Source organism: Mauremys mutica, chromosome 19 (genome assembly GCF_020497125.1).
Source record: "Mauremys mutica isolate MM-2020 ecotype Southern chromosome 19, ASM2049712v1, whole genome shotgun sequence".
NCBI classification, from domain to species: Eukaryota; Metazoa; Chordata; order Testudines; family Geoemydidae; genus Mauremys; species Mauremys mutica.
The window spans coordinates 17,044,204-17,071,606 of NC_059090.1; the positions used below are offsets into that span (position 1 = coordinate 17,044,204).

General features: G+C 45.6%; 1 protein-coding gene across 2 annotated transcripts in view; it reads left to right on the forward strand.

Annotated features, from left to right (window-relative positions):
• The first annotated feature begins 2,926 nt into the window (after positions 1-2,926).
• The window catches only part of MNT (MAX network transcriptional repressor), a 69,180-nt gene continuing 44,703 nt past the window's right edge, over positions 2,927-27,403 (forward strand). Inside the window, exons 1-2 of one of the 2 annotated variants that reach the window (XM_044994010.1) lie at positions 2,927-3,062; positions 5,296-5,410. In XM_044994010.1, the coding sequence (XP_044849945.1) occupies positions 5,338-5,410 (73 nt within the window). In that variant the 5' untranslated portion in view covers positions 2,927-3,062; positions 5,296-5,337. Of the gene's footprint in view, positions 3,063-5,156; positions 5,411-27,403 lie in introns of those variants that run through there. The other variant, XM_044994009.1, reaches the window with a different exon arrangement.

Below are 27,403 nucleotides of genomic sequence, written 5' to 3' on the forward strand. Positions count from 1 at the left end.
CAACCCCCTGCTCAAAGCAGGACCAATCCCAACTAAATCATCCCAGCCAGGGCTTTGCCAAGCTGGGCCTTAAAAACCTCTAAGGATGGAGTTTCCACCACCACCCTAGGTAACCCATTCCAGTGCTTCACCACCCTTCTAGTGAAATAGTTTTTCCTAATATCCAACCTAGACCTCCCCCACTGCAACTTGAGACCATTGCTCCTTGTTCTGTCATCTGCCACCAATGAGAACAGCCTAGCTCCATCCTTTTTGGAACCCCCCTTCAGGTAGTTGAAGGCTGCTATCAAATTCCCCCCTCACTATTCTCTTTTGCAGACTAAATAAGCCCAGTTCCATCAGCCTCTCCTCATAAGTCATGTGCCCCAAATCCCCTAACCATTTTTGTTGCCCTCCACTGGACACTCTCCAATTTGTTCACATCCTTTCTGTAGTGGAGGGCCCAAAACTGGATGCAGTTCTCCAGATGTGGCCTCACCAGTGCTGAATAGAGGGGAATAATCACTTCCCTCGATCTGCTGGCAATGCTCCTACTAATGCAACCCAAGTTGGCCTTCTTAGCAACAAGGGCACACTGTTGACACATATCCAGCTTCTCGTCCACTGTAATCCCCAGGTCCTTTTCTGCAGAACTGCTGCTTAGCCAGTTGGTCCCCAGCCTGTAGCAGTGCATGGGATTCTTCCCTCCTAAGTGTAGGACTCTGCACTTGTCCTTGTTGAACCTCATCCGATTTCTTTTGGCCCAATCCTCCAATTTGTCTAGGTCACTCTGGACCCTTTCCCTACCTTCCAGCGTATCTACGTCTCCCCCCAGCTTAGTGTCATCCGTGAACTTGCTGAAGGTGCAGTTCATCCCATCATCCAGATCATTAAAGAAGATGTTGAACAAAACCAGCCCCAGGACCGACCCCTGGAGCACTCTGTCTGATACCAGCTGCCAACTAGACATTGAGCCGTTGATCACTGCCTGTTGAGCCTGACGATCTAGCCAGCTTTCTACCCACTTTATAGTCCATTCATCCAATCCATACTTCTTTAACTTGCTGGCAAGAATACTGTGGGAGACTGTATCATATATGGCCAAGGTATATCCTGTCCATTGCTAATGTCAAGGTATATCCCGTCCACCACTTTCCTCATATCCACAGAGCCAGTTCCATTCATTCAGCAGGAAGTAGCGTTATTGATCCTATCCCCATTTTTCTCTCCTTTTGTTCTTTTCCCATTTCTAGTCCCTTCCCCTTTGTTACTGTAATTGCACTGTTGTGAGTATAGTTGTAATTCAATTTAAATATTAATCCATTCGAGGGTTACATCCTATCAACTAGGAACTGTTTGAGTTGCTTTGCGAAGGGGCAGCTGGAGCCATTCCTTTAGGGCAGTGGTTCTCAGACTTTTGTACTGGTGACCCCTTTCAGATAGCAAGCCTCTGAGTGTGATCCCCCTTATAAATTAAAAACACTTTTTTATATATATTTAACCCCATTATAAATGCTGGATGCAAAGCGGGGTTTGGGGTGGAGGCTGCTCACGACCCCCCATGTAATAACCATGTGATCCCCTGCGGGGTCCCGACCCCCAGTTTGAGAACCCCTGGTTTAGGGCCTGATCGTGCAAAGCGCTGAGCAGCTTCTGAGAGGTGCTGAGCCCCTCAGCTGCCATGAGAGAGATTTACAATGAGGCGCCTGCCATGGGAGTTGAGTGCAATGGTGGTGTAGCCGTGTGGGTCCCAGGATATATGAGGGAGAAGTGGGTGAGGTAATATCTTTTATGGCACCAACTTGGCTGGCGAGAGAGACAAGCTGTGGAGCATACAGAGGGCTCTTCTTCAGGCCAGCTGCTCAGGAGGCGCTCAGTTTTGCAGGATCTGGCGCTTAGGGCCTGCTTTTCAGAGGTGCTGAGCATCCTGCAGCTCTCACTGAAGACAAATGGAGCTGAGCGACCGATGCTTTGCGGGCTCAGGCCCTTATTTTTAAGCCTTTCCCTTGGGGGCTGACAGATATTTTGACACGTGTGGCGCTTAGATGCTGCTTTTCTATTTAATTTTTCCGTGCAGGGATGACTATGAGCAGGGAACTCCCTGTATTCCAATCCTGGGCAGAGCCAGCTCCATTTTCCTGTGTGCTGCACAAACTTCCCGGCCTGGTCTGTCACGTAGTGTGTGCCCGGGTCACGTGTCTCCCCGGCGGGGCCTTTGCAGAAATGGGGCGCAGTTCCCTTTAAGGCGCCCGTAGCAAGCCATGACTAGACAGATTATCCTGTCCGGGGTGACTGAGCGCCGCCTCCCGCTCCCACCCCCTGCAACATCAGGCGGTTGGTGTCATCCCGGCAGCTCCGCCTCCCTCCACGTTGTCGGGCTTGATTTATTGTGAAAGATTAAACGCCGCAGAAGATGTGGCTTTGCCTTTGCTTTCCGCACCACACCCTCCTCCCTCAGCCCCCCCCCCGCCCCCCAGATCTGTCTTCTTCTTTCTTAATCATCAGCACGCAGAGGAGAGAGACCACAAGCAACAGGAATCAGGAGCCTGGGAGCTCGCACCAGTTCCTGGGCACTTTTTACTGTCTAAGGGGTGAGCGGTCGGGAATGACGCACAGCCCCGTGTCTGGGGGGGTGGAGATCACCTCCTCAAATGCACCCCCCCCCAATGCTCATAAACCCTGCGGCGTAGTGTGAGTGTCAAATAAAAGGTGCCCCCAGGTGAATACACCTGGCACTGCCCCCCATCATTAGGTACCGTTCACTGGGGCCATTTATAACCGAACTGAATCCAGCCAGCGGAGCGGAACCGCTTCCCTCCCCCAAAACAAGACGCCCCGCTGCGTGCAGGCAAATGCGCCAGTTCCTTCTCCCCGAAGATCGAGCGGACTCCCCCGCGGTCATGCTTCCGGTATCCACCCAAAACCAAGCGTGCTCGGCACACAGCCCCGCACTACGGTCTCCGGCACTAGGCCGGTTATCGTAAAGCACCGAATCGTTCGGGGCTCCGGATTGCACCAGCTTCTGAGCACCTGGCATCAGGTGCACCCAGCAGACCGTGCGAGCCGGCTGCCCGTGATTGGAGGTAATTCATTTGGCTCGGAAATGAATGCAATGCAATGCGCCTACTGGAGGCAGAGACCTCCCCTCCTGGAAACAGGCAGGGGTTTCTGTGCCCTGCAGTTTCCTCGATAAAAACGTGTCACTGATTCATTGGGTTCGCAGCATATTAGGATTTTTGTTTCCTGATCCCATTGCGGGTTGTTTTATTCGCCCGTCCCTCTCCCCCCGCCCTTTATACTCCATGACTTTGCGCATCTCTGTACCAGGAGCGTGGGAAGGAAAAACCCTCTCCCCGTGGCACACTGACGGAGGAGCAGCCATCAGGGTTCACCGGGGGTAACGTGCCCTCCTCCCTCTCCAGTGCGCTGTTCATGGCTGCTGGGGAAACTCCAAGGGTGGCTGGCCCTTTAAAGAAGACGCCGTCGGAGGCAGACGGAGCAGGGTGCCCATGTGGAGCTGCTCCATGCCTTGTTGTTTTCCAAGCGGATTGGCTCAGGGCAGGATGACATATTTTAATAGGATGCAAACGCACTGCGGGGGGAGGACCAGGTGGAAAACCCGGCTACTGGATTCTCCCTCCTCCTGCATCCCACAGAAAACTCACCTCCCTCCTTCATCCCCTTGCAATTAGACCGTAGACATCATTTAATACAAAATAATAAATTGGGATCATGGGCCTGTCTCTTTCTCTCTCGTGGGCAAAGCTTATCTGAAAGCAAGATGCATCCTTTCTCCCTAGGAATGAACAAAGTAAAAGAAACTGACACAGTGCAACTGAAAACAAGGCAGATGTCTTTGTCAAAATAAATGCGGCAGAGTTTTTTTTTCCTCTGCAGAAACACCTGAAGTAGCCTTAATCTGTATTTGTACACAGTTGTGTACAATGAAACTTCCCTCCCTGTGCTGCAAGGAGTAATCCTGTATTGGCAACAAGGGGTGAATTAAATGGTCTAACAGGCCTTTTCCATCTCTATTTGGATACATAGTTTATTTAGCTTGTCCTGTATTATGCATGGAACCTCATTTCTATTCAGTAATACATATAGGCATATATCAACAATTGTGGTAACATTTTGTCTTCTTTCCATTTCCTTGTAAAATCCCATAATAAGTTAAATATTTGAAAAGTACATACGGATACGATGATGCAATACCCTTTCCTTTTCTAGGGACCTGGTGCTGTAAACTGAGCCATATAGGCTGTTCCCTGTCCCGGCATAGACCATCTTGCAGAATCAGTAACTCCAACATTATCATGTTTATCTGTTTTTATGAAAGATCTGTCATTTACGTTGAGTTGTATGCACAATTAATAGAGGTATTTCCAAATAATTCATGACATCTGCAGAAAAATCAGCTGAGGTGGGAGTTCCAAGTTCCGTTTGTGTTAATAAAATATCAGGTGACTGTTAAATCGGCACAAGCTATTTCGGGCCTGGTAGTGCAGAGCACCCAAAAGTCCAGATGAAGTCCAGGGGAGTTGGAGGTACTTAACACCTCTGAAAAATCAGATCCCAATAAATAACAACAGGCTAATTCGACTGGAAATGACATGTGAGCAATGATACTGCAGTAGCAGTGGGTTGGGAAAGAGAACAGAGAGCAAAATGACCTAATTTTTTCCATCTATAATTATTATAATTCCATGAATGACCCTCCAAAATCAGACCAAACCAGTCTAATTTATGGGACAGAGTCTTTTTGGATCAAGCTGTAGATAGTTTTTAAACTATCTCAAACAAGTCCAAGTTAAAATAAAGTTCCATGAAGCTATTGTCTATCTATGCCAGTTTGAATGACAGATGGCATTTTAAATGTCTCACTCAAATACACACGAGCAAAAATAAATCTGCCACGAAAAGGAGAAATTAAAAATAAAATCCAACACATTTAAAAAGGATCCCAAATAAGAGCTTTGGCAGATTTGCTCCCTCTGAGTAAAGAGGATTCACTCAAAACAGCAGCGGTTAAACTCCACCCCTGCAGAATGGCATTGACGAGTTCCAGTCCAGTGACCTACAAAGATCCAGGCCGGGTTTTGTCTGCAGCTGTCTGTATAGTAGCTGAGGGCAGTGTTAGTCCTTTTTTCTTGTTGTGTTTCTGTTACATACTCATCGCCATCTTGTTGCAAACCCTTTTCTTGTCTGGAAGATTCGCAGGGGATCGGGGTGGGGGGTGGTTCGATTCGGCATTTTTACTGGGGAGAAGGCAAGGAGAAGGAACCCCCCGTTTTTGTTTTTTGTTTTTTTTTAAAGTCTCCAGGATTTTGGATCCTCCACTGAAAGGCAACCCAAGCGATGAGCATTGAGACACTTTTGGAAGCGGCCAGATTTCTGGAATGGCAAGCCCAGCAACAACAGAAAACACGTGGTAAGGGGGGGGGAGAGACAGCATGCAAAATCGGAATTAGAGCTGTTTAAAGACACAGGACACCATTTTCCAAAAGCTGAAAAAAATATATAGTCTTTTATTTTTACAAGAAAGCAGCCTGATTTCCAGCCACCCGTCGCTGCACGGTGTGTTACTTACTGTGTCTGAGGCGGGTGGAGGGTACACCTTGCTTTCAAAGCTGATTTGGTAAGGAAAAAAGCATGGTCTCCGGAACATTATGTTCTGATTTAAAATAAATTGAAGGGATGATTGCAAAGGGGCTTGGAGTTAAATCAGTCTCCCTTTAGCCTTTCCCGTCGCCTCTGAAGCAGGCATGTCTTAATTTTTGTTGGGAGTTGAGCACTTAGTAGCGATGTGCTGACACATGCTTGTGGGCGATCGGAAAGCCCTGGTTTTCGGGAGATTAACGTTGCCCTCCCCCTTTTCTCTCTCATTCATCCATAATGCAGAGACTCTTATTCTTTGGATGGGAGTCTGCAAAATGCACTTTTTTTTCCCGTTGCTGAAATGATGAAAACGATCGTGTTCAAAAAGTCAGAGCAATCGAAGCTTGTTTTATTTTTATATTTTTTTTGCTCAAAACCTAAAGTATTTTAATCATTATTATAGTGTGTCTGTGCTGGTGGGTTGGGAGGGGGGTAGTTATTCTCCAAAATGACCCGCAGCCTGTCTGCATAGAACCTGCCGGCGATCTGCTTTGCAGTTGAATTCGTACAATGGTCATTAATATATGTAACGTGTACAGTTTTTTTCCCCCCCTTGTGGGGAAAATCTCCTCCTGTATTTCAGCTCTTAGGGCGGTGGCAGTACTCCAGCAGAGGGGAGGCTGCTTTTGCATAATGAAATGACATAGCGTGTCATATGATACACTCCACCGTTCCGCCTGCCTCCTTTTTTGTATGTTCTGCCTTCCCGGAAATTTGCAGAGGGGAACCTTGGGTTGCCCCCCCCCCCTCCTCCCTCAGCCGATGGGGTGATAGGGTGGGTGGGGAGATCCGTGCTCTCCTGCGCCCTTGATTCCGTCTGGGGGGAAGGATCTGGGCCAAGGCAAAGGCAGGGCTGTAGCTTTCCTCTCTCATTTGGAATGTCGCGTGTTGCTGCGTTCCAAACTAGTTAGTTTCATGGGGGGGGGGAGGATGACGTGTCAAGCCCCGCCCTCTACCACGTGCGCCGGGGACACTCCCTCTGGGGCTTCTGCTGGGTTGCTTCACCGCTGCACTTTCATTCTTACAACAGAGCGTGTGGTTGGTTGGGGGAAGGGCTTCTCCAATCGGTGTTAAAGAATATCCCCCCTCCCCCACCCCCCGATCATCTGCTAATGAATGTTGGTGCAGTGCTTTGAAAATGTGAAGTGCAAAATATGTTTAGCAGTGCATCTCCTGATGCAGGAAGAACCAGCTGTCACCCCAAGGAGTTTATAGTCTAAACTGGATGAAAATAGGGCAGCAAGGACTTTGGTATTTTCCCTCCAGCTCATCTCTCTCACCCCCTCCCCCCAACCTCCCCATGTGATCTTCATCCTGCAGGTAACAACGTCTGTATATGTTACGATGATTATTTAATTTCTTATATTGTGGTGGCATCCATTGTGCTAGGCGTGCCACACACACAAAGGCAGACCTGGTCCCTAAGTGCATCAATCTGATCTACCAGTTCCCACTTGCTTGCAGGGAGGCTCCTTCAGTGTTTTGATCAATTTTAGTGATAGTTTTAAAATCGTCGTCCTGTCGCTGACGATGATTTTATGTGTGAGTGTGTGTACAAGTACAGCACTTCCTTTGTGGGGATATTTTTGGCTGAGTGGGTGTGGAAATCTCATTCTAATTGTACTTTAGACCTGGGCCTACATCATGACGAGCCTAGACAAAATTGAACTCGGGACCTTGACTGGCATTCATGATAGTGGGTGCAGGAGAGTACGGGCAGGATGAGACCTCCTGTATGAGGTAGTATAGAGTAGGGCATCCCCACTTCCAACCTGTCATTTTTAATCACATGGTAGGATAGTTGTAGGTGCAGATGGTACTTGCTGCTTGGCAAGAATGCCACCTTTCCTGATGGATCTCTGTACTTGTTATTGACCTTAACCCAGACATAATTCACTTCGAGTGTAACCTTTTCAAAAGGAGAAGATCGTGTGTGTGTGTGCGCGCGCGCACATGTGGTTTTAGATTAGCAATGTATTAATACAATTAGTGGGCTTTCAGTTAATTATTCTTGAAAATATTGCAGTAGAATTTTGGGATTCCCCTTTTTATTTATTAATTTTATGTACATGTTGTCAAGGCTGCTAGAGCTGTAATGCAGCATTAGCTTGGTGACACTACTGTACCTGCTGCAAAAGCAAGAAGGAACAGTTCTCTTTGTGTGTCATTGCTGTGGGATGGAGCTGAAAATCTATTGTTTCACTGATGAGTCATGCAGGAGATAGTGGTTGTTGCAAAGAAAGGCAGCTTGGAGACATGAAAGGGCAGACAGCTTTCTGGTTAACTAAGAAGGAAAAATAGTCAACCTGTGCTTGTGGGTTAACATATCTTCTCCTCCTGAGCAAGTGCTAATGTCATTGCTGGGGCCTGGAAGTTGTACCTGCATCCTGGAGCAGTACAGCTTTAGGGTGAATTGAAAAATCCATGTGTACATTTAAGACAGTGATGGTTTACAGTCTCCATATTCAGACTTGCTCACTGGTTAGTGCTAATATTCCTAGCGGCACGACAAATGCATTCTAGAAGTAGAAGAGATGAAATATGTGAGACGTGGTGTCAGGCCGTGCCGTTCATTGCGCAAACCACCTCTTGAGAAGATGGTTATTTTTCAGGCGCCCAAAAATGTGCGAGGCCCATCTCAGAACAAGTAGAGGAACGGTCCCAGCTGTGGCTGGCAAGGTGAGCTCATCATGACACAACAAATGAGGGTCACAAACACACAGGAGCAGGTGGTGGCAGCAGCATGAGCGAGAAGGCACAAGAATGACTCAGGTCAGCCAGGCTTGTGCACAGCTTGCGAGCTGCGGGGGACTTTTGTTAAAAATAGGCTTCGTGGCAGAACTGAGTTTGAGGAGGGGCTTGAGCACGGTGGTGTGGCAAACCAAGCACAGAGAAAAAAGGCCCCGAGGTGTCTTCTTGAGTCTGTAAACCCTTCAGGGCAAGGATTGTCTCTTTCCCCCCCTCTGCTTGTACAGCACTCAGCACAAATGCCCCTGATTCTGAGTGGGCTCTTTGGGTGCTACCTTCATAGAAATACTGACTACGAGTGCTGTGAGAGGTGGTCTCAACACTGGCAGAGTGGAGAGGGCGTGTGGTAGGGGAGCGTCAATGTGAAAGGAGACCAGGTCAGAGGAATGGGTGGTAACTGGTGAACAGCCTCAAAGGAGCAGCAAGTTGTACGGACTTGGTATATGGAGGAAACAGCTGAGCAACTCAAAGGTCCGGGGGGGAGTGACACAGTTGACGCGATGGGCAAGAAAAAATATTTTGGGCACCGGCGAATGTGTGGGGCTGACACTGGGAGGAGGAAGACCCCGGAAGAGTGGCTGCCGGTGCTGCTGGGGTTTGACGTTGCTCTGGCAAGGACACACTGGAATGTGCTGGCCTTGTAGGAAAGCGAAGCAGGACGCTGCTGGGGAGGCCCTGCTGTCCAGAGCAAACTCCATACTCATAGACCATGTCGCTCTCCCTCTCCACCCCATTGCCGGAGAGGGAGAAAACTTTCGGCCATGGCTCCTTATGCCTCCGGCCATGGAACTGGATGGGAAGAAATCACTGCTCCCAGAGGTCCCTCTGCTACAGTTTCCTCTTTTGTTTGGCAAGACTCTCATGTTTCTAACATGGAACTGTTCGTTTGCCAGAGCCAGCAGAGTAAAGATCAGTGTATCCTTTGCTGTGCGGCTCTGGGGAGAGATCCAGCCGCTAGTCAACACTTTATAGCGTGGGCTGTCATTTTCTGTGCCTTTCTACAGCACTTGGCCCAATGGGACAGCAACCTGTTGGCCTCCAGGCTCTTCCACAATATCAATGCTAAATGTCAAGAGGGAAGGAGGAGAAGATTAAAGTAAGGCTGAGCCTGTTTTTGGAGATCCCCGTAAACGTTAAGTGTGGCGGTGGAACTTTTCGCTTCAGTAGTTGGTACCCAGGGTTCCGTACTGTCTGTGACTACATACCGTGGGGGGTACGTCTATTGATGTAGAGGTTTGCACCAGTCTTGTATTGAACCGGGGGAGCGATGTCAGAGCAATGCGTTAGAATGTTGATTCGCTGGTGAGGAGACAGTGGCTGGGATACAGTGTATGCTGTCTCAGGAAATCTTCAGTGAAAACATGGGATGGGGACCCAGGAGACCTGAGTTCTGTACCTGGCTCTGTGACTTGTGCAATATGAGTGTCGGCAAATGACTTTACCTCTCTGTGCTTCGTGTGTGAAATGGGGCTGTCAGTGCTGATATGCCTCCCAAGGGTGTTGTGAAGCTTAATTCACTAATGTTTGTCAATTGCCTTGAGGTCCCTGGGCAGAGGGTGCTAAAGGGCAGAGAATTACGAAGTAGTATTAAAGCACTTGATCCTTCTTTGACCCAAATACATAACACAAACCCGGGACGAGCGATACCAACGGAGACAAATATTAATACAGTGTAAAGCATGTAGCTTTCACTTTGACACAAAATTACAAAGGCGCCACCCTCCCCCCTGGTAGTGAGAGGCCAATGGACAGCCTACCGGGTGAGGCCTTTGGTTGAAGCACAGGGTGCCGCTGCGTTCAGCCAGTCCAGAAATCCAGATTGGCTGAACACTCTAGAGTTCTTTATAGCAGGAAGTGGAAGACTATTCAAAGGAGGCAGTGTGGCCAGTTTGATTTCTATCTAGGGCAGTGCACCCACCTGCAGAGGCTCAGTGACCTCCACCCATCTGGGCAGGCATGATGGATGGACTGGTCTTGACAGCGAGTCAGGGTTGAGGAGGAGAAGATCTGCTCGAAAACAGAGGAAGCCGTAAGATCCAGTGAAGAGAGCAGTGGTTATTCTGTTGTTCGACTTGCTGAGCAGCTTCTATCACCAGCTGGTTTGTATTTTTTTTTCCAGATTGACCCTGTTAGTGGATTGCAGCTTGAATGTTCTCAAACTTCAGGGATTACAGCAAGGAAGTACTACTGGGAAGGCTTCGTTTGCTAAACAGTAATGAAATCACATTCTTAAGGGAGTCAGCTGATCTCTGCAGAAGTGTGAAGGGGATCTCTATCCCCATACATTGCACTGAACAGTCGCTTAAGAGATCTCTGAAGCATCTAGAAAAGGCCTGTAGGATACCAGGCTTGATAGAACGAGCTATGTGGTCTGAGCTGAGATGGCAAGTCCTGTGTTTGTAGGACTGTCGTGTCACTGTCAAATCTAGTGCATAAAACATTGTCAGTTTCACAGCAGAAACAGTACTAGCTCCTGAGGATCATGTCTCTTCCGTTTAATTGTGTATCTCAGAAGGCTGGTTTCCCCTGATCACACATGTGGCTTCCAAATGTTTTGTAAAGCTGACTCAAGTATTTCCAAATATTTCATTTCCCCAGAAGTTACACTGATGCCTTTGCTCTTGGCCGTCCTGCATTTCCTATCAGACATATGTGGTTTTTTTGTTGCTCTTCCATCCTTTCTGATGTGAAGAAAAAACTAAACCAGGTAGGGGATTGTTTACCTTAACTGGTAACCTGGATGATCATCTCCTTCAGTTCTCTAACGACCTATGTAAACTAGGACATTTACTGTGTTGTGGAATTGTGTTTATAACACAGTTTGGTCTTGCCTTTGTGGATGAGATAAAATCATGCCATTAGCCATGTTATTCCTCATCAAAACCAAACAATTTCTGACCCAGTTGGGAAACTGCCTTGTTGTTACCCAGTGCCCCAAAATGGTAAATATTTTTCTATACATGGGTTGTAAGGCCTTGTCTACTGTTCAAACTGTGTTTAAAAATGGGTCTTACTACAAAAGTGCTTGGATGCTATGATATTTTAATATGCCTAAGATACCTGCTAACACGGTTTCAAATAGCAGCATAAACAGGACCGAAATATGTTATTAAATGGTATACAACAGCATGGTGTAGGTTAGGTAGGGACCTCTGGAGTGAATGCCAGTGCATAGAGGATCTAAAAGTTGTACCATGGTTAAAAGAGGTGCAAAGTTTTCAGCCTTTGCTAAAAGATGCACCAGGGTCTTCAAAAGATGGCACGAGTGGGAAACTGTCATCTCCATTCAGCGTTGGAGCACAGACTCTGTAACACATATGAATATAATTCGGGGATTGTGTTTTAGGGAAACTGTGCACGTATTGCCTCTTTAAATGGACACTGTCCAGCAGTCCCTCATGAGTTGCCTACACACACGCTTCATAAGGTCTTTGCGACATGAAAATATCTGCTTCTTTACTAACATTTATTTTTTTCTTGATCTTTGTTACTGTAGTGTTGCTCTTAACTGCCAGTTGCATGCATGGGTTTGCTATTGTAGGGTTGCAGCATGCCTAGTTTGCTGATGGGGAAATGGAAGCACTGAGAGATGAATGGCCTAATTTTAGAAGTGCTGAGCTCCCCTGTTCCCCATTGCAGGCACCTCCTGAAAATCAGGCTGTAAGTGACACGCCCAAGAGCGCACTGCAAGTTGCTGGCAGACTAAGCACAGAACCCAGGCTTCTTGATTCAGTCTCCCACTCTAACCACTAGCCTTGCCAGCTTCTTGTTCGTTAGTCATGCTGCATGCAGCAGCTTGATTCTTTCCAGAGGTTAGACTCTGCTTCCCCAAAGAATATGGTGGGGATTTTATTTTTTTCTTCCCTCAAAGGCTTCCGGTTCAGTTGCACTGGTGCTCCACTGTGGTCAGAGAGGAGGCATGTGCCATAATGGATGGATGGCTGGTGGACATAGCTCTGTTGATGTAAACACTAGTTTGACTTTTGAGTCTGCACAGGCCGGCTGAAACCACAGAATAAATTGACAGCAGGCTGGTTTCAGGAAAATAATTGCCTCTCATATCCCTGACCTATCTTGTTACTTTACCGCTTGACTAAATAGCTGATGTGTTCACCTTTTTTTTTTTTTTTAACTTTATGATGAATGCAAACCTAGAACATGCGTACAGATAATCAGGACAGGTGATCTGATGAGCAGAAGAGTATCTCTGCGTATCTGGAATTTAAATCTTCTCTCAATCTGGTGCTGTCTTCACAATTCATTTGTATTTGACACACTAAAAAGAAAGTATTTTGTATCATTGTCTAAGGAGATGGGGTTGGTTAGTGGACTGAGCAGAAAAGAAACCAGAAACTCCTGGCTTCTTCTCCTAGCTCTGCCGCTGTCTCCTTGTGTGGCCTTGGGAAAGTCATTTAAATTCTACAGGTGAAATTCTGACCCCATAAAGCAAATGACATAACTCCCATTTGACTTCAGTGGTGTTTGTTTTCCAATCTGTAAAATGGGGGTAATAGTATTTATCTACCTCACAGGGATACTGTGCTGATAAATTTCCTACATTTTGGATGACCCTTGAAGTGTGTGAAAAGTTATATATGTCCCTAGGGCCAGACTTTCTACTGGTATAATCGATGTAGCTTTGTTGAGTTCAACAGATCCAATCCTTAGTATTTTATACATGAGTGTTTGATGGATGCATATGCTGGGCTGCTATGAAAAATTCAGGGAAGGAAGGAAACCATCTGCCTCCAACCCTCCCCCACACATGCATAGCATTTTCATAACACTTTGTTCTTCAGGCTCTATAAATGTTTCAGACTTACCATTCTGCATAGTCTGAATCTTACTGTTCAGGATTTGGGATTCCCCAGAACGAATTGCATGTAAGTGCCTGCATAATTCCATCAGGAACATGGGAATTGTCTTACCAGATCAGACAAGGAGTCCATCTAGTCCAATATCCCGGATTAAACAGTTGTCTGTACTAGCAGCTTCAGAAGAAGGTGTAAGAAATTTTGTAGTGGACAATTAGCAACCACCTGCCCATAGGGGAAGTTTCTTCTTTACCTTTGGCGGAAGATGGTTCGTTTATGCCCTGAGGGATAAAGGCTTAGAGTTCTTTGTGTTTTAAGGTGTTGTCATCCATATAATGTCTAATTTATATTATTTTTAATCTCACGGAACGCTTGGCCTCTGTGATATTACTTCAGTGAATTGCACAGGTTAAGTGTGTGTGTGTGTGTGTGTGTGCAAATTATGAGGGACTCCCGGACAATGTCCATTTAAAGAGCACGAGGCTTTCCTTTGATAAGTTTTCAACTTGTTGCTTTTCAGTTCTGTTGAGAGTCCCGTGGTTTTTGTATTATGAAACAGAGTGAATCGGCATTCCCAATTTACTGTCTCTGGTCCATTTGTTAGTTTATATACCTTTGCCACATCCCCTCTGATTTCTCTGTCTAAAATAAACAAGCCCAATCTCTCTTTGTACAGAAGTCTTTCCATTTCTCTCATATTCATCGTTTATTTCTGAACCGCCTCAATTTCTACTCTCTCCTCGCGGGGTTAAGGGGGAGGAGCAGGGTTGAACAGAGCATTCAAGGACAGGGGGACCCTGGGTTCATATAATGGCACAAGAACATTGCAGAGCATGGGAGTGGGGTGAATAATGAGGATTTTTAACTGATTTAAAAATCTTTGACTGTCCTGGTCAAAGTGGGGCAGCTGTCTCTTCTCATTCTTACCTATTCAGAAAGAGATCATCTCAGTTTGGCTTCTGAGTCCACACGCTCTTGCATGATCATACTCCTCTGCTTGTTAGGAAAGCTGCTATATTTCTTCTGATGTCTTGTTTTTATTTTTCCCTAATACAACATACAGGTCCCTACAAAACCAGGAATAACCTGTATATGTTCCAGTGTTTGCATTAATCCCGGCACCGCCCTAGGATCTCCTGCCTTGCTACCCCTCCCCCGTTTCTGCTTCCTGAATCTTCTTCATAAGACTAGCAGAATCTGATTTAAAAAAAGCAAAATGTTTAGCTGAAGGCACCTGGGGAAAGCCTACACAGTGGTGATAACCTCTTGGAAGGTGAGGGATGGACCTGCCATGTGTTAGCATAGTTGTGAGGTGCTCTCCATGGCACAGATGAAATCATGCTAGTAGCAGCTGTGTTTAAAGCTGCTAATGGGATTCTTGGTTTCCCTGGTCTGTATGGGGAAGAAGTTTTGTGCATGTCTGAGAGTCCCTTTAGACCCATGTTATGGACTAACTAGAGGAGGCAATGTTTTGGGCTTTGTCTGTGCCAGGAAACTGCTGTTTAGTGAGTATGAAACCCAAATTCCTACCGCTCCCAGTACCCTTCAAATAGGGTTGGAAAGTGTTTGAGTTGATCATCCATTACAGGATATCTAGGTTTTACCCCTTAGTTCATTCTTTCATCCAGCTATCCATCCAGTTGGTTAGAAATGCCTCTCTGGAACACTAGATAGCCTCTATAGTCTTTAAATACACCTCGGAGAATTCATAGGGCTCAGGGTTCAGAAGTCTCTCCCATCACTGCACAACTAAAATCCTCTCTTGTCAACAGATTGCTACCCCATTCAAGCCACCCTTTGTGGAAAGCCTGGGAATAGATAGGTCTTAGAGTTTTCCACAAAAGTCGGTAGGTCCAGGTTCTGACAGATCAAATGAGGAAAGAATTCTAGAGGCCGGGACCATCTCCTGAAAATATCCTGCTCCTAGCCATACAGCTTGACGCGTTCAAACAGGTTTGCGCACTGTTCCGGGTTAGCATTTTTTCTCTAAAAAATAACTCTGGCCTTGTTGGCCATGGAATCAGTGCCAGAAGCCTGCTTGCAACAATATGGCAGAATTTTAACTGTGATCTGGAGAGCCTTGGCGTAAGCAGAGCACACTAGGCTCTTATCAAGTCAGTTCCATGAGGAATAGGCAAGTTTTGAGCTTGCCTGAGCCGCTGATGAAAGATGCCACGGAGGTAAAGAGTTGCAATGAAGCTATTAATTGTGCCACAAGAGGACATGGCCCTGTTTTGCTAAGCAGATGCCTGGGCATACCACCTGGTGTGACACCTGTTCCCTCTTTGATCCTGTTTATTAGAAATGACTGGAAAAACCCTTGCGCGAAGATGAATATTGACGTTCTTGTGAACTTGGAGACAGTGTGAATGCTCGTTGCGCTATGAGGAGTCCTTGATATCAAAAAAGCTGTGAAGGCTGGCGACTCCAATGTTTGTGTGCTGTCCTTTGATAAGTAGATGTCTTTACATTCGTAGCTGCTTCTCATTTGCAAATATTAGAGTGGAAATTTCAGAAGCACTCCATGTGCGCTCCCATTGACTTCAGTGGGAGTAGAATTAGCCCAGTGCTAACTACTTTCGAAAATCCCACTCTTGCAGCCCTTTGACCAGTAAGCTGTGGTGTACTGTGCTTCTGTTATTAGAATCTAATAAAACTGGTATTGCATGCTTTGTACTTAGTGTTGCGTAAAATAGTGCCAAACAAATATACCATTTAAAGAGACAGATGGTTAACACACAGTTACAACGCTGCCATCATGACTCAATGTGATGTTGGGTAAGCCACTTAACCAGCCTGTGGCTTACCTTCCAGAATCTCTAAAACTGAAATATTAATTCACCCACCTGCCAGAAGCATCGTGAGGCTTACTTCATCTACATCTTTGAGATCCTTGGCTGGAAGTTGTGAGAGACGTGCTAAGGATTTTTGTTTTAGCAAGTAATTTCTTGTTTTCTTTTGAAATATGTTTTATTAAAGTAAGCACAGATTTACAGTTAACATTTGACCTGCGTATTTAAATAGCTCATAGTTCCATTGGGTTTCTGCAGGCTTTCGGATAGATCTCAAGCCAACCCGATTTGCAATTCACAGTCCCTCATGTGAGTGTTTGTTTAGAGAACATGGGACTGGATTCCATGAAAAGTCCCTTCTTCCTGTGGGGTCTTGCATGGAAGCCATTCAGCTGACAAATAGCTTCTTATAAGAATAAACTGGTTTTCTGGGTATTCCTTCAAAAAAAGCAGCTGATGCCCAATAGAAAAAAAAATTAAATAAACATCCTATTTACAAACAACTCTGGTGATTATACTCCCAAGGGCCCATCATATGATGCAGTGCAGTCAGTAGTAAATCAGGTGCCATTTGTGGTGGTTCTGTCTGCTGAAGCCATCATAGTTCTGCATTTTCGCATCTGGACTCTCTATATCTTTGTACCTTCCGCCGATTTCAGACTGTCAGACCCTTAGCGTGCGCCAAGGAAAGGGGCTCGGTTATTATACAGCGTTACCTTCTGAAGGCAACGGCGTTAGAGCTTTTGTATAAATTGTGTCGTGATGACTAACAAAGGGGGAAAAATAAACCCTGGTTTTTCCTTTGACTGTTTTCCTTTGAGTGTTTTTTCTCTTGGCAAGTAGGCACTATCGTGTACATAACACAAAAAACACTACGCCCCACCCCAGAATGGGAGCATAATATACAAACCTCTAGATCTGCTGCATTGGGAAACTGCCAGCATTGGAGACCTGATGGAACAAGGGCCCTGAAGCTTTCTGAGTCCACGCGCAGATCATCAGAAGCCATTTTGAGAGACAAAGGCCCGCAAGTATAAGTGTATTTAGAGTTGAGTTTTCTCTTGTCATCCAGAAGCCAGGTGTGATGTTGTAACCTGAGTTCCTTCCAACTGTGCCTGGTCAGTAACCTCACATGTTATCTGTGGGCCAGCAACATCTCATTTGTCCAAGCCTCTTGTGTTAGACACCCCTGCTAAGCTTAAATGGCACCTCTTTATTATTTGAAGACCCGCTTTGGCGCTGTTACTCTGGGAGTCCACATAACAGCACTCTGAGGGTCTTATTTAGAACTCTCCCCTCCCAGGCTGGGGTAAGAGCTCCCTAGCAGAGTCCTTGGGAGAATAAGGTTAAACGATTTTCCCATGTACCTGTGTTGAATTGAGTTCCCACCCCATCCCCATCCTTGATTTTTAATTTAAGGGCCCTATATCCAGTCAGGAATGTGATTCTATGCCAGCTGACTGTGCATCTTAAAACTCTAGAAACTGGAGCTGGAAGTTTCCTAGCACTTCATCTGATCTCTTTTGAGATGTCAAATGCTTTGAAGCGTTCTATTTTTCCCCCCACTCAGAACTGCATAAGGACAACTAGATCCAGCTCTTGACCAACGGGACTTGAATTAGGGTTTCAGGAGCAGATTGGTGATTGTGGTGAGGGGAAGTATGCCCTGCCCAACAAATCCCCCATAAAATACAGTAAAGTACGTGTGCCCCTTCCTCTCACTTAGCAGCTTATAGGATCTTGCAGTCATTTCCTTCTCTGTTCATTTAGGTTGGGTTATGAGTGTTGCTTAGTTTTCCGAAAGAGTTTCAAATAAGCACGTCATAGTGAAACCTCCAATAGCCTCTCTTAGTTGATGCTGCAGAAGGCCTTTCGGCGTAAAGTCTGATTTGATCTGCTTAAACAGATATGTTCATATTTCTTCTGAGTGGGGAAACAGGGACTCAAGCTTTTTGGCGGTAGTAGTGCCTAGTGACTAATCTTCTGCACCTGAATTGCTAATAGCAAATATTACCTCAGTGTTAGAAAGGATGACTTTGTGGGGTGGGCATCAGCTAGGCATACCTACCCTTCCTAGAACCACAAATTCAAATCCCAGCAGGTTTGACTTCATCCTTTAGAGTGTGGTGTTGTGTGAGCACAGGGCTGGGAGCCAGGATCTCTTGAGTTCTAATCCTTGCTCTGCTGCTGACTCCCTCCATTGCTTTGGGCAAGTGGCTTATCGTTGGCTGCCTTTCCCACAGCCGAAGCAGCATTGACTCCCGCTTGGAAATCCTCTGGGGTTCAGCTGCTGTGGTGGAAAATAGCTGCTTCCTGGCTCTGTCCCTTCCTGTTCCCCAGAAATACACCACAGAGCTTCAGCAAAAGGGTTTCTGCAGGGTGGGAGATGATATCATGGACTGGTAGTAAACCGAAGCCCTGTCTCTTCTGCACTGACAGTAAAGATACCAAGGTACATTCCTAAGAGTAGTAATTTGTCTTGGGTCCTTTTTGCCAGTATTTCAGCTTTCTACCACTTTGGCAGACAGTGTCACACTCCAGAGGTGGATGCATTTCAGTGGCACTGTGCGTACAAACAACTAGTGAAACATTTTACCATCCTTTGTGATGAAAGACCATCTTGGAAATACTGAGATATTGATTGTGATTTATCGTCACTTGAATAGTACAGTATCAGTAGCCCCATCTCCATATGGTATGAGAACAGGGCATCTTGCTAGCACCCTGGAATTTGAATGAAGTACTTGGGTCAGCAACGTTGGGGAAACACTGATGGAGAAGAAACAGCTGGTACTTTTCCTGTGGGCACATTTTTGTTGTGTTAATGAAGGCCCAGCCCCACACTGGAGATAGCTGTCAAACCACATCATACTAGAAAGATGTTGATGGCTATAAATGGCTATTAGCCAGGCTGGGTAAGGAATGGTGTCCCTAGCCTCTGTTTGTCAGAGGATGGAGATGGATGGCAGGAGAGAGATCACTTGATCATTGCCTGTTAGGTTCACTCCCTCTGGGGCACCTGGCATTGGCCACTGTCAGTAGACAGATACTGGGCTAGATGGACCTTTGGTCTGACCCGGTACGGCCGTTCTTATATTCTTATGATAAATTGGAGAGGGTTCAGAGAAGAGCCACGAGAATGATTAAAGAATTAGAAAATATGCCTTAGAGTGATAGACTCAAGGAGCTCAATCTATTAGCTACAAAGAGAAGGTCAAGGGGTGAGTTGATCACAGTCTCTAAGTACCTGCGTGGGGATCAGATATTTGATAATGGGCTCTTCAGTCTAGCAGAAAAAGGTAAAACATGATCAAGAAGTTGAAGCCAGACAAACTGGAAATAGGAAATAAGGCGTAAATGTTTAACAGTGAGAGTTACATTGGAACAATTGGACCAGGGTCATGGTGTATTCTCTATCACTAACAATTTTTAAATCAAGAGTGGATATTTTTCTAAAATGTATGCGCTAGAAATTATTTTGGGGCAGTTTATGGCTTGTATTATACCGGAGGTCAGTCTAGATCACAATGGTTCCTTTTGGTCTTGGAATCTGTGAGCACAGAGACAAAAGACAAAGGATAGAGAGCAGATGGGGGGAAGGCATTAACATCTCTCATAGAGGAAGGAGTGAACAGTGTGAGCCCCAGAGCCAGGAGAGTATTATAAATAAACCATAACCCCTGGTATTCAAGGAGTGCGTAAAGCGAGGCAGATGCCAAGTGCAGCTGGTCAGCACTCACCCTCATGCTATGCATGTTGCGGATGAGCTAGTGCCCAGTGCACGTGTGTCGTGTGTGGAGAAAGTAGTTTGTGAGGATTGTGCCTGTAGGTCATAATTCTGCATAAAAACGGTCACAGGTGAAAGGCCCATAGGAACTTTTAAAGGCAAATAGACCCATAAGGTATGTAGTTTTATCCCCATGTGTCTTACTCCTGTCCCTTGCTGCTTTGAAAGTCCCTTCCATTCAAACCAGTGCCTCCAGCCAAGACCAGATTTAGTATTTTGCTCTGGTACAATGAAGGATTATTTTTTGAGACAGCATCCTCAATCTCTTATTGCTCCCAAATTCTCCCTCCTCCTCCCCACGAAAAAAACAACCCTCCATCAGCTTTACAGCATTGATGTGCTACTCTCCTGAAACTGGGATGCTCTTCCTCCCACACGAATCAGGCTCTTCAATGCCTAGGGTGGAGGGTTTAAGGATCCTAAGAGCTGCCTCTGTAGAATCACGTGACAATATCCTGCCTTTCCTAGGGTGGATGGACTTGACCATCTAATAATACTTAGCTCCTATTTCATCTATCGGTTTCAAAGTGCTTTAAAGAGGAAGATAAATATCATGTTACTGATGGGAAAACGGAGGTGGAGTGATTTTGGCCAATGCTACACAGCAGGTGGAAGGCAGAGCCAGGGATAGAATCTAGGTTTCTTGATTCCCACTTCAGTGGAGAATAAAGGGGTGAGTGGTTGGGGTCAAGCCAGGTCGGAAAATGACTCAACCCTTTTGGGCGTAGGTTGGGTCAGGTGGGTTCGAGTCCAGGTTAGGCTTAAAAACTAGGCCCGAGCAGAGCTCTAGTCCACTGCGTTATTCACCGTAATAGATCCTGACTTAATAGACTCTCATTACTATGGTCCTTATACATTTGAGAGATGGATGTTGAACTATCAACTGGGGAAGAAGGTAAAATACAGCTAAACAGAAGTGTATTCAGTAGAGATGGGAGGGAGCAGTTGGGGACGGGTTTTGTCATTTTTATCTAATGCCAAAGCTCAGGAATGCATACTTCATTCCATCTCCTACTCACACCTGAATCCAGGCCCACACATGTGCCCAGCTGTTATCTACCTTTGTGTCAGCAGGGAACCACTTCTTGAGGGAGGGATTGGCTCCACCATCACCCACCGTGCATGTTCTTGTCATCGGTTTCTCATCTTCTCAGCCCCTCTCTCCGCAATCTGGGATCTGCAAAAGTAGAAAATAGTCTTCACACTTGCAATAGTAGTTATTTGTAAGGGCCTTGTCCTGCCATTTTCCAAACACAACTAACAGTGGTCTCAGTAGATTATAGGAATGAGGACGTGAGCTGCATCATGAGTATTATTTTATGTTACAATGGTAAACCAAAAGTATTGTGTTGCTTTTGAAGTCTAAGACCCGAACGTGAAAAAAACAGCTTCCTCCGCATCCCTTCTTTGTCAAAGTCTGTCCTCTTTTCCTATTCCCGACTAGGGGACTCCCACCAGAAAGATCAAATCAAAGCATGTATTCATTTCAGAACTCAGTTGTTTGTAGCTACAGTGTCCTGCCCAGACATTTATAAGCAAACTTTAGCTCGATGGCATTGTCCTCCATACAGCTGCTTATTGCGTCAGTCCGCTTGCGATGCTGGGATAGGTGATGTTTGCTGTAACATAAGATGCTTATGTTAGTGCTGCTCTAAAACATGAAATGACCAAAATGCGCCGATACAGATGGTCTTTAAAAGCTGAGCTAAGATCCATTTCTAGCACAACTCAACAGGATTTATTTGTTCCATTTTCCCCAGTCCTACCCCATGAAGCAACCAAACTGCCAGGAAAGGAATCCTGTGTTTAATACACAGTTAATGTACTTGTCATTCAATATACACTACTAACATTTTTATGGAGGGGCCTGTTTAGTTAGGCAGCCAACCCACTTTAACATCCAATGGGATTTTACCTTTAAAAATCTAGCCCTAATTCACTTAAAGTCTTTTGGAAATTCCAGCCAATAGGCACGTATATAGACAAAAATTACATGATTCAGAGGTAGAGGAAAAATAATTAAACACCTGGGGACCGATCCCCCACCCATTTAAACTGGTGTCAATTGGGAGTAAGTACACTGAATCACGCTGATGTAAAACCGGCGTGCGATCAGTCAGAGCTTCTCTGTGGCACGTACAAGTTAATAGAGTAATTCTCGAGTGTTCCCAGCTACTTGAAGTATTAGATGGTTCAGATATACACCGAAATGTGTCAGTATGTTGGACCTGCTTCTCTTCGCATTGACTGCAGTGAAGTTCTGATTTACGCCAAGGGATTTAGGCTCAATGCATAACTAACTGCATGTAGAGTTATGGAATGTTACTCTCAGTATTCCAGCATAAGATGACTGATTTGGCAAAGGCAGGCGCTCTTTACACCTGATTTATGAATGCTGACGGTCTGTCCAGTTAGGAGCACTAATAACAGCAGGGATCTTTCAAATTGTAGTCTTGCAAAATGTGTTTTCTTGAAAGGCCGCACGCAGCCTGCTCCTTCAGTGAACTTCTGCATTCTTGACAGTGGCTGCTCCTGACTGGTGGTAGCAGGAGGCCTGGGTAGCTCTGTCTGCAGAACTAGTGCTTATAATTGCAGCTTGAGAAAATGTCCAGGCCAGTCGAAGGGGAAGCGTTAGACTTAAACCCAGCAGATTATTAGATAACGGAGTTAGAGTCCCTGCCGCTGGGTGCTTCTGAACCAGTTAGGCTTTAGGACTAGTCCACTGGTCCGAGAATGTTGACGCTGCTTCCTGTGTCCTCATGTGACATGATTTGCTGTCTCTTGTGTTTCTGTTGCTGCTAGCGCTGCCGTCCTCCTCCTTTATTATGTGCAGCCACTGTAGTTGGGTTGGCAGCTGAACTAAAATCCTCAGCCCGAGAGACTGAAATGTACTCACAGAACATAGGCAGCTTGACCTGTGGCAGTGAAAGTTTCCCTATTCCAGTGTGCCTCCTTTGTGACCTAGAGTGACCCCTGGGGATCAGAGGGGGGTTCCGCTTTCATGGTCCACTCAGACCTTGTTCTCTCTGCTGAGAATGTCAAAAGCGGGTCACAGTTACGAGGGTGAATTTTGGGATGTTGACCCCTGTTCAGCAATCCGTGTGGGCCAGAAATACTGGTGACTTTATGTGAATGTCACAAACATCACATGTGTCCTACATATTGGATTTGTATGAGATCATGTACTGGCTTGTGGGTGAACTAATATGAAAGTGGCCCTTTATGTGTGTGTCTGGACTGTAAATATCTGATATATAGTATGCCATTTGCTTCTATATCTGGGCATATGAAGCAGATGGAAAAAATTTGCTTGAGACCACCCAAGTTATGTCATACAGACTACTAAAAAGCTCTTAGATGGACTTCTTAAAATCATAGAATCATAGAAATGTAGGGCTGGAAGGGCGTTCAAGAGGTCATCTAGTCTCACATTGAGGCAGACAAGTGTTTGTCTGACCTGTTGTTAAAAATCTCCAATAATGGGGTATCCACAACCTCCCTAGGTAACCAGTGCTTAACTCTCCTTAAAGTTAGTAAGTTTTTTCCTAATATCTAACCTGAATCTCCCTTGCTGCAAACCAAGCTGATTGCTTCTTATCCTACCCTCCTTGGACATGGAGAATGATTGTTCACCAACTTCTTTATAACAAAGTTTTACATATTTGAAGACTGTTATCTCTAAACTAAACAGGCCTATTTCTTTCAACCTTTCCTCACAGGTCATGTTTTCTAAGTCTCTTATCATTTTTGTAGCTCTCTTCTGGATTTTGTCCAATTTGCTCACCGCTTTCTTAAAGTGTGGTGTCCAGAGCTGGACACAATACCCCAGCTGAGGCCTCACCAGTTAGGCACAGGTATAAAACTGAGAAGGAAGTCTGTTCCCTGTGGTTTGATGCATCTACAAGCACTGTTTCCATCCCATGGAATCTGCTTCCCAGAGGTATATCGGGTGTAATTAAGAGAGGTGTCTTAGGCACAATTTTCCCTTTTGCATTTTCAGGAGCAGATGCCCGTTCAGGTCCTTTGTGTTTATAAACAACTCGGGTCATTGATCTACTGGTGTCAGATGTGGGCTACAACATCCTTGAAATGAATCCTGTAGCACAGGGGAGCCCAGCATTTGTGATGCCGAAGGCCTGATGGGCAGCTTGTCGGGAGCCTGAGCGAGGGCTGTACCTGCTTTGCAGATGCATTTACATAAATATTTCTGAGCAGGAGTACGTGCCTATAACCTTGCTTTCCTGCACTCGTATCTTCCTGGATGAATTAAATTTGCTCATTGTATGATTTTCACTAACAACACTGATCTGTACATTGATTAGCATTGTCCTCACTTTGGGGTCACAGCACAAGGGCAGCTGCAGGCCACATTCTGGGGTCTTGCATTATTTTTATCCCGACTTAAATACCAGGAGCCAGGACAGACATTCATTCATTATTGACTTCAGTTGAGTTATCCCAGTTATGAATTTGATTTCAGGATTTACCAGCCCTAACCAGACTTGTAGTAAGTCCAGGAGTTTCTGTTTATCAGACCAGTATTTAACTTCTTACAACTAGTTAGAGGTTCTCCTTCCATCCATCACAGGCAGTAAAAACCAGCACCAGTGACATACCCCTGGTGACATACCCCTTGCCTCTGTGAGCACAAGTGCCCAGCAGCTCTGATGCTGGAATACCTGCTCAAACAATTAGTCATCAGGTCACCCGGATCGAATTTCCTCTTGCATTCTGTGCCAGGGCCATCCTGTTGGTTCTGGCTGCAAACCAGGCAGCAAATTGGAGCAAAAGAATTGCAAACAAAAGGGCTTTTATTTATTCGTTCTTAATGTTGTTTGGTTTAAGTGAATCAGTCTGAAATGGGTGGTAACTCAGGTTTAAAACCTTTTACATCAGTGGATTTCTGCTGATGGGTTTTTGCCCTTACATCTTCCTTTTTAAAAAACATGTCGATAATGTTATTTTCCCAATATCGCTTATATTAGAGGAGGCCAGAATCAAGGTTGGCACCCCGATCCAAACACCCCCTTGCTTTGAGGACGTCCAGATCCCAACTTCATCACCTTGATCTCCGTAACAGGCTGAATCCAAATGCTGTGTACGAATGTTCTGCGACCTTAGGAGAGTCCAGATTACATGTGAAACGCCTTCCAAGCCGTGGAGTTTCACATGCTTTCCGGCCAAAGTGCCCCCATCTCACTGAAAGGGATGGAAACCTAGTCCTAGGTTTTGAGCATGATCCAAAGGCTGCCTTCAGTTTTTCTAGACCAGTGGTTCTCAAAGTTTTCTACTGGCGACCGCTTTCACACAGCAAACCTCTGAGTGCAACCCCCTTATACATTAAAACCACTGTTTTATATTTAGCACTATTATAAATGGTGGAGGCGAAGCAGGGCTTGGGGTGGAGGCTGACAGCTCACGACCCCCCACGTAATAACCTTGCTACCCCCAGAGGGGTCATGCCCCCCGGTTTGAGAACTCCTGCTCCAGATGCTGGGGTGTACTGAACCACCAAGTCCTTGGGCCAGGCTGTGGTCCGATTGGGTTTATGCTTTGCTTATAACTGCTGCTGAGAAATGAACCAGGATTCTCAACATTTGTAGGCAGCAGCTGTAATAGAGGAGTAAAAGGGAGGCTTCTTTCCCTCCTCTGCCTCAGCCAGTAGGATCCACGCTGAGCTGCCCTCAGCTGGAATTTGCTCTTTGCATATTTTACACTGCCTGCTGCAGATACCCTTCCTGCTGAATTTTGTATCCCGTCCCTGACATGCACTGGACCAAAGTCTGCTTTCTGTCTCTCTATGGCAAGCCTGGTTGATTCTAAGCAGGTCTGTGCCGGTTTATCTGAGCGCAGAATTGGGCCTGAATACTTTTCTGTGAGTGGGTTGGTGGGAGGAAATATCCTGTATCATGTCAGACGGCGAGCGTGCATGTTGGAACGGGACAAGCGTTCTTTCAGAATCTGGAAGAACATTGTATTCCCCCACCTCCTTCCCCACTTGCCCCACAAAGCAACGTAACTAATGCAAAAAGCGTTTGTTTTTAACGGAGGAAAACGGCCATGAAGTGGAACTGAGCTTTCAGCTGTGTGTACGTGAAAAGGATTATTTCGCTGTGTGTGTTGGAAGATTGCTTGGTTTGGGGTTTTTGTTTTTTGTTTTGTTTAACTTTTATTTAGTTATTCCCTAAGGGGACTAGTTTTATCAGTGGTGTTTGTTTCTCTCGTACAAAAGGGAAATCCCCTATTAAATGTAGGTTGATGTGGGTTTCTGTTTGTTTGTTTAATTTGACTACTCTTCCCACGTACGGTGCTGGCCAATGTACTGTGGGGACAGGAGTCATCAAAGGACCAGGTGGACAATAGAGGAATTAGATTACATTTTAAGTAAAGCGAGTGATGTGATGTATGGATTTTTAGGGTGGATGAAGAGCAGTATTAGATGTTTGGGGTTCATTACTGACTCAGGGCCAAATTCTGCTCCCCCACAGTAACTAAAATGCTTCGGTGGAATGACATCCATGGCATAGTATTATTTATATTGTGGTAGCCCCTTGAGGCCCCAGCTGAGAGCAGGGACCCATTGTAGTAGACTCTGTACACACAGATAATGAGAGATGGTCCCAGTCTAAACAGAGACCTAGACGGGGGAAGCATCTTGCCCAAGGTCATACAGCAAATCAGTGTCAGAGCCAGGCATTTTCTGACTCATAGTCCGGAGCCCGCTCCCTTGGACCACACTGCTCCTGTAGTACAGAGATGATCATGTCTAGCTTCAGGAGGTGAAGATGCCAGCCCTGCTAGAATAAGCAAGTGCTCAAATTCCACTGGCTCAAAATCCCCATTTTCTGGTATTACGAACCTCCTTTATATCCATCCTGTTTTGACGCTGCTGTTTGGGGGAAAGTAGTGAAAAAATGGAGGTCCTGGTGTGCAGTGTAAATATCTTCATTGAGTCAGACACCTTACATACACACAAGGCCTCGTGCTTCGTAGTACAAGCCAATCGCTAGTTTCTCCTGTGGACAGTTGTGTTTGACAATTGTGGATGTTTCTTGCATCTTCCTCTGCAGTATTTGGTACTGGCCACTGTCAGAGACAGGATACTAGACTAGATGTATCACTGCTCTGATACAGCCTGGTAATTCCTTGGTTCCTAAGTATTTGTAGATCATTAAGCGGGAGGAGGGGTCATTGGTACACAGATGCAGTCAATGGACCAGATTCGTGACTGCAATCACTCCTGAAAACTTGAGGGCAGTGGATTATCTGCCCATTTCAAAGGAGTGAGTTGGTTTTCTAGATGTTTGATTTAAAGCTGGGAGGTGTCGAGATTCCAAGTCAATCTGTTTCTATAAATAAATTTCAGTTGTGCCGTATTTGCACTATGAAAGCCAGAGACCTGGAATGTATTTCATGAGATTTATTTTGCTAGTCAGGACACACACATTTTGTCTGGTGTTGTCAAAACGCATGGCCACATGCATGTCAAAGTTAAGTTAACGGGCTGACTATAATGCACAATGGCAAAGAAATGTAGTTAATGAGCCCTACTCTCTTCTTTGAATAGTTTCACATCAGTCTGTGGGTTTCAGTTGGATTCCTCCTCACTGAGGGCTTTATGCAGC